This window comes from Priapulus caudatus, unplaced genomic scaffold (genome assembly GCF_000485595.1).
Source record: "Priapulus caudatus unplaced genomic scaffold, Priapulus_caudatus-5.0.1 Scaffold971, whole genome shotgun sequence".
Lineage (NCBI taxonomy): Eukaryota > Metazoa > Priapulida > Priapulimorpha > Priapulimorphida > Priapulidae > Priapulus > Priapulus caudatus.
This window is the reverse complement of record NW_014578032.1, coordinates 30,986-42,055: the sequence shown is the minus strand read 5'-3', so window position 1 is coordinate 42,055 and position 11,070 is coordinate 30,986. Positions and strand designations below refer to the sequence as shown.

The 11,070-nt window shown below is 42.5% G+C and overlaps 2 protein-coding genes and 1 long non-coding RNA gene across 3 annotated transcripts in view; 2 read left to right on the top strand and 1 right to left on the bottom strand.

Moving 5' to 3' along the window:
- The window catches only part of LOC106814742, a 23,795-nt gene extending 21,803 nt beyond the window's left edge, over positions 1 to 1,992 (bottom strand). Inside the window, exon 1 of the long non-coding RNA XR_001394648.1 lies at positions 1,691 to 1,992. This is a non-coding gene — a long non-coding RNA (uncharacterized LOC106814742). The remainder of the gene's footprint in view (positions 1 to 1,690) is intronic.
- The window catches only part of LOC106814741 (serine racemase-like), a 17,400-nt gene that overhangs the window by 4,060 nt on the left and 2,270 nt on the right, over positions 1 to 11,070 (top strand). The window lies entirely within an intron of this gene.
- LOC106814740 (L-threonine dehydratase catabolic TdcB-like) lies at positions 4,541 to 7,014 on the top strand. The gene is made up of 5 exons (XM_014819090.1): positions 4,541 to 4,701; positions 5,751 to 5,921; positions 6,253 to 6,449; positions 6,563 to 6,693; positions 6,974 to 7,014. Exons 1-5 carry the CDS (start codon positions 4,656 to 4,658, stop codon positions 6,984 to 6,986), a joined length of 558 nt encoding a protein of 185 aa, XP_014674576.1. The 5' UTR covers positions 4,541 to 4,655; the 3' UTR covers positions 6,987 to 7,014.

The following is an 11,070-nucleotide window of genomic DNA, read 5'->3' as shown; positions in this document are numbered from 1 at the left end:
ACGAAATTGTTAGTACTTACATGACACTACAATTTGACAATTTAATTATTCAGTCGTTATTTTGTGAGGCGGTTAAATCATTCGCCAATTGTATTCACCACTTAGTGTACTAAATCGCCACTGTTATTCATCGCATTTTGCTAAGGTGGCAAACGCCAGCGGTAACACTGGAATGAATTCTACAATAGCACTTTTGCAAGCAGCGCACTCCCAATGTTACTCGCTGGAGAATGCATTTTGGCTGCTGATTCGTAGTTTGGTCGCTGTTGATGCTCTACTTAGGCTGCATTCGGCCTGCCAAGCTCGCGCTGGCACCCTGTGGTTGAAGTTGTATACGTTTTCCTGTAAATGCAATTACGCCTAACATAAGAGATTCGTGGTGTCGTCTTATTTGAACTCAGCTGATTGGAAGGTTGAACGTCCGTAACATCTCTGGCTACGTTCTTTTTAATGCAGCTCGGTCTGGTGTTAAGTTTGCTGGTGTGATAGTCACACATTACGACAGGTATCATGGCGCGAGTAAGTCATAACTATAGTTCTCGAGTACCGACGTTTTGACAGAACGTTGAAAAACTTCGACGTGAGAAAATCTTCGACGTTGAAGTCATCTCGTCGATAGCGTCTTCATAGTGTAAACCCAGCTTTAGATGTAAAGTCAACGAAATGCTCGCGTGATGAACTTGTTAATAACTTAATATAATATTAAGAGCTCTTGTAAATGGTGGAAAATGTGACTTCTGTGCTCAGCAAAGCAGAGATATCAGGCGTCAAGTATGATGTAAAAATAATAAAGAGGTTTTATTCTGCGTACACAGATGGCGCATATACGGCTACTAGAATCACATACCAGCAGCTCGCCCTACAGCACGTCAAGCACTCGCGCTCTGTCCCGTCTGCTCGTTCTAGCCCCTTCTGCTCTCTAGTGAATACATTTTAGTAGAGAGTACACCTTGCTTCATACCGTGTCGATCGTGTAACCTTTACCTCTCAGCAACAGCCTTCAGGCGTATTCGTTGATGGTGAGAACCAGGGGCCGGGTCAGAATAAAACACTTTAGTCTTAAAATTAGTCTTAATATTGACTCTTTACGGCTGTCCGACCTCACTAGGAATCGCAACGTCGCATGTGACGTCGCGTGGTAAGGAAGTAACGTGACCCGAATTGTCTCACGTCCTCGAAATCTAGTTCTATGTCGCGATCGACTTTCGTTCGCAGTCATTTGCATCCTTACGCACGCTCTGATATATAAAAAGGAAGACCTTTTGCGTATAATAACGCAACGAACATATTTATACACGTTTAGTGAAGATGTGTTCATGATGATAGTGAGATGCATCTGTTGAACGCTTCGTGGTGTAGGGAGTTGTGTTCAGGTAGTGGTTTACTTACATAGAATCAAGAATCTATAGTAACTGGTTAGTGTCTAGTATAGTAATTTGCAACTACGATCATCATTCTGCTGTTAACTTAGATCTAGCCGAATCACCATCCCTATTTTTATTAATTACATTCCTTTGAGACCAATCTCTCGCGGGCGGTGGTCGTGCTGGCGTGCGTGGCGTGCGTGCGTTGCTGCGTGCCAGTGGTGCTGTGCCGTCGTGCGTGCGTGTGTGTTGTGTGGGGGTGTGTGTGTGTGTGTGTGGTGCGTGGGCGTGGCGTGTGTGCGTGTAAATAGTACGCACAGCCTTACCTTGTGATTGCGTCTAGCTCCCTCGATCCCTCGCTCTCACTTTCTCTCAACGAGCAACGGCTGAACACCAGAGTGAGCGGTGTCTAATGGTAGTTGTACTCATATACTGCCGTACGCGCAGCTCTACATAATGATGGCAGTGAACTATATAACGACAGCTCACGACGACATTACGTTCATGATGAATGAATGAATGAAGGACGGCTTTGTGTTGCTGCGTGCTAATCTACGTAAGGTATCCGGACGTCCGCGGTTGTTGAGCTCACAGCTGCTGGAGTATGTTGCGCACAAGTGTCTGTGCCCTAGAGCAGTACGTGCTTCCTAAGCTATTCCAGTGTAACGAAGCGGTGATGTTACCCGTTTCAAGAAGTGGATTTTGTGTTGAGCATGAGAAGGGAAACTCCAAAGGCCAAGGCAGTTGTGTTTTAGCAAATACTGCCCAAATACGTAATTATTGTTTCTCAAAAGTCGCACCCCGTGCGTGCGCAGGCAGAGCACGATCCGCGTGACCTGCCACACTTGCGTCGTCCTCCTCTTTCAACAAAGAACATTCCATTTCCACGTTTCTAGTAAACCAAAGCAATCAATCGCAGCGCAGGTGGACAAAACCACAGCCCGTGCACACAATCATTGCACAAAACTGACTCTCAACCGGCTTTTCAGTGCTCCATCATCCATACTACAGTCAAACGCGGCTGCCGCGACTAACTGCCATTATGCAACCAACTCGTCGCGACTTCTAATCACCCAACTACTATTTCTAACATCAGCAAACCACACTTTACACCAGTATCATTCACCCTCGAGTCTTTATCACAAAATTTCATTCACCCACGACTAAATTTCCTTATGATTTTTGGTAATTTTCGTCTTAATCTCCCTTTGTGTTTAATTTTATATATATATTTATTATTATTATTTTATGTCACATGAGCAAAAAACATAAATGAAACTCATTTTCTTAAGAGTTTATTTTATTAAACTTAATTTTTAAATATTTCAACTTAATATGTAAAGAGAACAATATAGGAGAATCTATAGAATATCATATAGAATATCAATAAGAAGAGTAGAATATCACTACAAGAAAATGGCACATTCTAACTTTAGATGCCTTTTTTCCTACAAGCAGGGCTTAAATCACGTTAATATAGCTAAAATTCATGTTGCTTGATGCAAATAAGTGCCGGAAGACTGAAGTACGGTAAATATATATCAAGAGCGTATAAAGAAGGCTTTATCGTGAGCCTTCTTAATACGCTCTTGTATATATATATAACTATAACTATAACCATTGAACTTTAACTTTACTTCGTGTTGCCAATTTAGCTACTTTTCTGATAGAACTAGATATATATCTAGTTCTATCAGAAAAGTAGCTAAATTGGCAACACGAATTAACGTTACAGTTCAATAGTTGCCTACGGCGATCCTCGATCCAGTGTTGTCATTTATAAATTTATGATCCCATGATAGCTTGTCTGGGGCCCGTTGTCAGAAACAAAATTGGTTTATTTAACTTTTCTCTTAGACGTTGACAGAAAACGCTGCGAAGTTTTACGAGAATGAAAAATTGGTAGCAGATTTCGCTTCATAACAATAACGAAACAAAGTGACGTTGACGTCTACCAAGAAATTGTTAATAATCATAGGACAATATAAAATATCTGAGGGAATTAAGTCAATCACCCCCTTCGTGCTTCATCTCCAGTGCTTCCACGCTTCATTTACCGTCTTCATTAATTTCATTCACGACCTTGGGGTATAGCATAATGGTGAAACACCGCGCATAAAAGAACCCGTGATTTTAAGAACTCCAGGCTGAAATTGGACCAATAAAAGCACCTATTATATAAGAACGCTCTTAGCCTAATAAATTAAACAGGTTCCTTATATAAACAAAATACCGAAAATTAGAGCAAACTGTGGCAATCCAAGTGATGTGGCTACGAACGCATTGAAACTGTCTACTATAATTAGATCGGAAAGAAAAAAAAAAAAGATTTTCACAGACATTTGACCTGTGTCAATTGTGATTAATATGTAAGTAAATAAAGGTGATAAATAATTAACTCAAAATGAATTAAACAGACGATATAATTGTCTAATATTAAGCAGTTGGTTATTAATTAGTGTCAATTATTCACTAATCTAAAGCCAATTTATACCTAGATAGTGTACACAATATCCCCCCCCCCCCAAAAAAATAAAGAACTTCTTTAAGAAACTCTTCTCAGGCTTGCATTTCTTCACGTATGAACTCGTATATATAAGAACCTCTTTAGGCCTGATACAGAACAAATCACGGGTTCTTTGTTATGGCGGTGTTTTACGGTGTATTTCACCACTTTGCATACTTAAACACTTTCGCGTGTGGCAGCTCTCGATCCTGGTGATCGTAGCTAGGGTACATTCGTGCTTAACTATTTTGAATCATGACGCCATGATGACGACATAGAAATATTAATAGAGACACTTCTATATATATACCATGATATATACTGTCTATAACTATTATATTATTTCTAGAGTGGCGACGTTATGGACGAGTATATAACGTCAGTAAAAAAGACTCCGTATCTATTTGGTTGGACGCCTGGTAGCTGTGCATGTCTTCACACGGTTATCATTGCATCAGTTGCTATCGTATTGATCGTGTCGGTGCCGGAAGATTTACGCTCAAACGTTAGTAATAGCATTGCTCCTAGCGGGGATTCCCTATTATCGACTCATCTGACTGTCGTTGTGTAGTATAGACTACTACGTTGTGTGATATTATGACTAGTATTCTGTATTTTATATTTATTCCTTCAGAAATTCTATTCATTAGTATTGGTGTGCTGTGTGGTATTCTAAGGCATGCAATACGTCTTAGGAGCTACAGTTCAAGTATTCACACAGTATTGAAGTTCAAGTTAGGCACATCAGACGTTAGTCACACAGCCTGGTCGGGTTACAGTTCAAGATGTCACAAATCAGCTGTGTTGCTAACGCGAGTATCACAAAATTAGGTAAAATAATGCTCTAGTCATAATAAATATTACAACTATACTCAATAGCACACTATTTACAAAACTATGTGCCGCGAGCAAGCTGCACAGGCACCTAATTGGTCGTTTATTAATAGAATGATTGTAAATAACACAATTTATTGTTTATTCATGCCACAGGCCCTTGGAGGCTCAAGTTTCAAGAAGAGTATAAGACTCACTGATTAAGACAAGCCTATCTGTGACACTGGCTGAGAGCGTCTATGTCCCCCAGGGTACTGCCGGAACGTACCTTGGGTACGGTCCCGGTATACCGGAACGTACCCTGGTACTATCTAATATGCCCGGACCGTTACCTCGCTATTCCACTAACTACGAGTCTAGGTAGTCGCCTACGCCTACTCCCAACCCTAACCTAACATATCAGATAGTTACCAGGGTACGTTCCGTATACCGGACGCGTACGGCAGGTACGTTCGGCAGTACCCTGGGGGACATAGACCCTATGAGCGTGACACTGTTACTGTGGGAAGTATGAGCGCAATCACCATATCAGTATGATACAGCTATATTTTTCTGTAATTAAAAAATTGATATAAATGTATATGCTTTATGTTTAGGCATTTATATATTATTATTATTATTATGTATTGGGTTAAATTGACTACCGGTACGTCACGAATTTTCTATGGTAAAATTGTAAAATTTTTGTTGCCATTTTTGTTTTACATTAAAAGTAAGAACTAACGGGACTAAATGTATCGTCAAATTCTTACCTAATAAGATTGTTTCTCAACTAGTTAAAAATTCAAAAAAACCTGGACGATTTGAAATAATGTTCCTGACATTAATTGCTTGCTATGGGCTATGTATGAGTCACGAGTGTATGTTCACATCGAACAATATAGTAAAATAGGAAGTATAATGCAGCAATTTAACCATAAAAAGTGAACAGAATTACTTATATTTTGTGAAAAAGTGGAAATATTTTTTTTTTTACTATTTACGGTGACATAATCACTTTAACTAAATATGAAAATTTATGGAAACATGGTATGGTTCTGTTTCAGAATGCAACACATGTCCACTGCTTACTTTAGAGGAGTTGAAGAAGGCACTAGTGATTGTGCAGGACAGCCACCTGTGTCGGCGTACACCGATGTTGTATAATATGCAAGATCTGCTGACTGCGGATGCAACGATGCACCTTCACCTAAAGATGGAGAGCATGCAACCCACAGGTTCGCTGCCCTATGATTTATAGATAATGTCTCTGTGATCAACAGCTTAGAAGGAGCGAAACCAAAAACAAGTTAGTATCGAAATGCGCTCACGTCGTTTTGCCCACAATTTAAACGTGAAGAGCTGAACCATTTTAGTGTTAATGTTTATGCGCGTATTTGCATGCTTGTGGTTATTTCACGTCACCGTGCGCTCTGTCAGTCTCTGTTTGTCCACATTTGTAGAGCAGTAGGATTCATGAGGTAGGAAATGTAGCAAAATGGAAAATGCTTGAACGAAAGTTCACGATTCTAATCTGGTTTGTTCATGTGGTCAATTATGTGTTGTCAGGGTCATTTAAAGTCAGAGGTCTGGCCAACCAGTTGGCCAATTTGCCAGATAATGTAAAGACAGGGAGATCACGCCTTATAACAATGTCTGGTGGAAATTACGGGAAGGCATTTGCCTATGCACTCAGCCAGATGGGATTGAAGGGATTGGTTGTGATGCCAACCTCTGTGCCTACAAATAGGATAGAACTTATAGAGGTGAGCAAGGAATGTAGTAATATATTGCTTCTTGTGTGAACTAATACTATGCCATTCTTTGGTGCACTATGATTAGTTTGCAGGATCGCTGATCTGTTTCTACGTACCTGCAGGGATTTGGGATGGAGGTGGAGCTAGTAGCAAAGAGTGAGATGATGGTTTGTGTGAACAGGCATGTGAAAGAGAATGGCATGACATTTCTTCACTCGTTTGATGATCCTGTCATCATTGCAGGACATTCTAGGTATATATGTATAGTTGATCGCAATGCTGTGTCTTTCTCACATTTCTACAGAGATTGATGTATAGAGTATGTAGATTGATTCTTAATCAAGCAGCAAAAAGCATACCAGCCAAAGCATTGACTGTTCATGTGTCAATTTACATCGCCGTTGCTGAAAATGCTCGCTTCTAACAATTTTTAACATTCAATTTTAGAAATTTTCTGCTGGTGAATCTCCGTTACCTTCGCACGCCATGGAATATTGACACGTGCTCTAAGCCCCACCTTGCTCTCTCTGCAGCATCGGGGTTTGAGATCTTGGAGACTGCAGAAATGGCGGACATGAATTGTTGTGTGCAGGGTCGGATGGCGGGTTGGCATCCTCGCCAGGCTTAGCAGCTGCATCAAGGCTGTGCTGGTCAACCACAGCCTGCAAGACTTCTATGGCGGGTGGAACCCACGGATGCTGATACAAAAGGGAGGTTGAAAACTGTGTATAGCAAGGAAGCAGTACTGTGTGTATGGTTGTGTGTAGGTGCGCGGTTTGTGCGTGCGTGCGTTACGCGCATGTGTGGATTATTCGTGTGTTGGTGATGTGTGGAAGTAGTGTTGCGTCGTGGTGTGCACTGTGTGACGCGTGTGCGGTGTGCATTGTTGTGTGCCGGTCGATAGTGAGAATATAATCGAACGTAGACAGTATGGACGTAAGTTGTATAAACGGTGACAACTAAAGTTTTATGTATAAATACGGCCTAAAGTAGCACGAGGTCAAAACAGTGTACATGTGCCGGTAAGAGGTTGCAGTACGTCTCCTCCGTTTCTTACAAAACCCGACTTTCTAGAGCCGTCAAGCATCCGCCGCGACCGCCGTCCTTTTTAGTCTTAAGATTAATTTATGACCCGCGGGTAGTGGAATACAATGACCGGCGCGGGGACGTATTGTTTGATGGTGCACCGTTAGAATCGAGTCGACCCACCACCTTGACGTTGCCTGCCTAATGAAGGCCGTTTGCATAAACCGCTGTCGGCCTTCTCTTGTTGAAGTTAATGTGCAGTCAGGATACCCATTTCTTTAATCTGGCCTTTTTGCAGCGTCGCCCCGATCTGCGATGTGCGATCGCCCGATCTGCGCGTCGCCGGATGGTGCTGTTTCTGTAGCCGTCGAGTGCCCATTTTGGATACTGCAATCGTACTACAGCCAGAAACGAAACACGGTAGATGTGGTTCATACGCCATTCTGGAAATGCGCATTCTGTTCACGCTGAATTTATGTGTGCTACTTAATTATGCAGCTAGTGTAATTTCTGGCTTGTCTTTTCACCGGGTCGTCCGCTGAACATTGTTATGGCAGTAATGTGCCAAAATTCCACCATGTTCTCGCATTCTCAAAGTTAAACGCCGTACTACCACATGCGCTGTGGTGCATAGCGGCTGGTGCATTGTGCGTGTGCGGCAACAGTCACAACAGCTGTGCCAGGTATTTTCTGCACATTTATGTAATAGATATACTCACTGTACATGTTATCTGGACTTTCAGTACCTCAATAGTCACTGCTTATGTTACTTGTTAACTGTTATCCTGGTTACTGATTATGTAATTTATGTTTACTGTAACTGTTAAGTCACCTGTTATGTAGATATAGAAGCGTTGTTTACACTCTCCAGCTCAGCACCAGTTGTATCAGAGGTTCCAGCCACGGCTGCTCCGTAGCAATGCCCGCTGAAGACAATCGCTCAGGGGCTTGACACCATTTGCAGGGTAACGTGAGCCAAGTAAGTGTGTGGGCTGACAGGGATTTATAGTGTGTGCTGAGGATCGCAATGTTGTCCAAAGCAGTGGAGAAAGCGAGACGGCAATGCAGTCCTAGAGCCAGACTTCGTTCAGTAACGTGTTTTTTTGGTCACTTATTCCGTTGAAAGCCTTGTCTCAGACCCGACCACCTCTACCACACTGTCGACGTCGCATCGAAGAAGCTGCGCTCGTCGCTCTCATTCATTAACATAGTTGAGTCAGTAAATTTTGCCCCCCTAGAACGTATTTCTCAGCTAACGCCATGGAACCCTAACTAGGCTACTTCACCTTGCAGGAGACAATAGCTAAGCTGGGCTTTGCTCAACTGATTATTACCCACACACTGTAAGAAACATGACAGGGGCACAGGATCAGTTCAAATGCCGTTATACTAGCTATAATATATACATATGTCTTAGCCTCGAGCCTCACGCTATGGATTCTCTCCTACCTGGATTAGATTCCTATCTAGCTGGGCTGGATTCTCTCCTCTACCTGGATAGATTGCTATCTACGCTGGGACTGGATTCTATAATCTCACTGGATTTCACTCCTAAAGCCTCTGTAGACACGCGCCGATTGCTAACGCTCGCGCAGGGGGACTGCTGCTTTGAATTAAAGTTGCTCAGTTGTGGCGCCAGGCATTAGGGAGTGGGCGCCGCATAACGCGTGAACCTTTCCTCGCACAGGTCAACAACGTTCCTTTACACTGCCAGGCAGGTTAGTCGGACGAATTGTGCATCGTAACGGACGAGGAGATCATCAGCGCCATGTTGGAAGCTTTTACGAGCGGCGGCGCTGGAAGGTGCGTGGAGCCATCGGGCGCTGCCGCTCTCGCTGCCGCTGCTCGAACGAGGCAGATCCCAGACGTGTCCCCGGAAAGAATTTCGTCGTGGTCGTATCGGATGGCAGATGTAACTCCGGACAGGAAACTGCTGCGGCATGAAGTGACAGCTGGCTTGAGAATACCGAGAGTGCTCGGTGGGGGGGGTGGGCGCTCACCTTTTTTGGGGGTAGGGGTGCTCCACGCTAAATGGGAAAGTTCGAGGGCAAAAAGATGGCTTGACGGCTGAAAACATGCGGCAAAAGATGGCTCGACGGTGGAAACATGAGGGCACAAAGATGGACTCGACCAGTGAAAACATGGGCACAAAACAGATGGGGCTCGACAGTGAACACATGCATCGGCACAAAGATTGGCATGAGCGAAAAAGTGTGGGGCAAAAAGCATGCGCTCACGGAAAAAATGGGGGTGGGCACAAAAGGATGGCAAGGACACGAAAAATGGGCGGGCAATAATGTGGCGCATATGATACAGACGTCACTTTGCAGGTCCCCCCCACCCGGGGGGCTGGAATACTGTAGAGCTTGAAGGCATGATGAAGTTCAACCTAGAGTGATATGCTGAAGTGTACTGATCTTAATCGTAGAGTTCTGTACTACTCTAGAGTGGAGTTCAGTAGTTACTTCGGTTGCAAATAGCTGGAGTAGGGTGGATAAAAAGACTGGGTGTTTAGGGTTCAGATTGCTTGGGCGTTACCTGTCAGGTGTTAAACGCTTTTAATCGATGCATATTGATAGTATCAAGAGCATATAAAGAAGGTATATACTTTAAGGTAATGCCTTTTTTATATGCTCTTGATAGTATGCATTCAACAATGTGATCGTTTTCATGATTTTATATAATCTCGTAGTTATATTTTTATAGACATTGCCGCCTGTAGATGGCGCCTGCGTGTAAAACTACAATTATTCATCTACATCAATGAAATCTGGAATAAAATTTATTTTAATGTAAATCCTTTTTCCCGCTTAACTTTGGATTATTCCAGGTTATATATTTACATATATATTTACGTGATTTTTTTAGTACTTGTATAATAGTGTTTGTTCCGTGGTTAAACATACATATGAAATAATGAGCAATCATTGAAAGAGTCCATTCTAGATCACATGGAATTTTATAATTATAGGCTCTGCGTTTATTCATCGAAATTTATAAATACTCCTACACTTACTGGTACTCTATGTTTAATAATGTGTTCTTACATGCACATGCTTTCGAATCGTTTGCTCCTGTCAGACACTGCACTTGAGACAACAATATCACGTAGATCTATATCAGATGCAGAGTAAACATGACAAGTACAATGAACGCTACCGTATGCACTAATAAAATGCGCTAATGTTTAAAATGCCAAATAAACGTGCTGATTAGGATTTGTGCCGTAAGATTTTTGACATATTATACACAATCGCTCATAACTTGCTGCGTAATCTGTATTTTGTTGCACCTGGTACACAAACAATTACACAACACAGACACGTGCAGGTTGCGTTGACTAAATCTTAAACCGCACGATATAGTTTTCTGCGTGAAACATGTGATTCGAATATTACACCAAAGTTAGGCTCATAGGGTCTATGTCCCCCAGGGTACTGCCGGAACGTACCCTGGTAACTATTTGATATGGTTAGGGTTAGGGAGTAGGCGTAGGCGACTCCCTAGACTCGTTAGTGGAGTAGGCAAGGTACGGTCCAGCATATTAGATAGTACCAGGGTACGTTCTGGCAGTACCCTGGGGGACATAGACCCAATGAGCCTA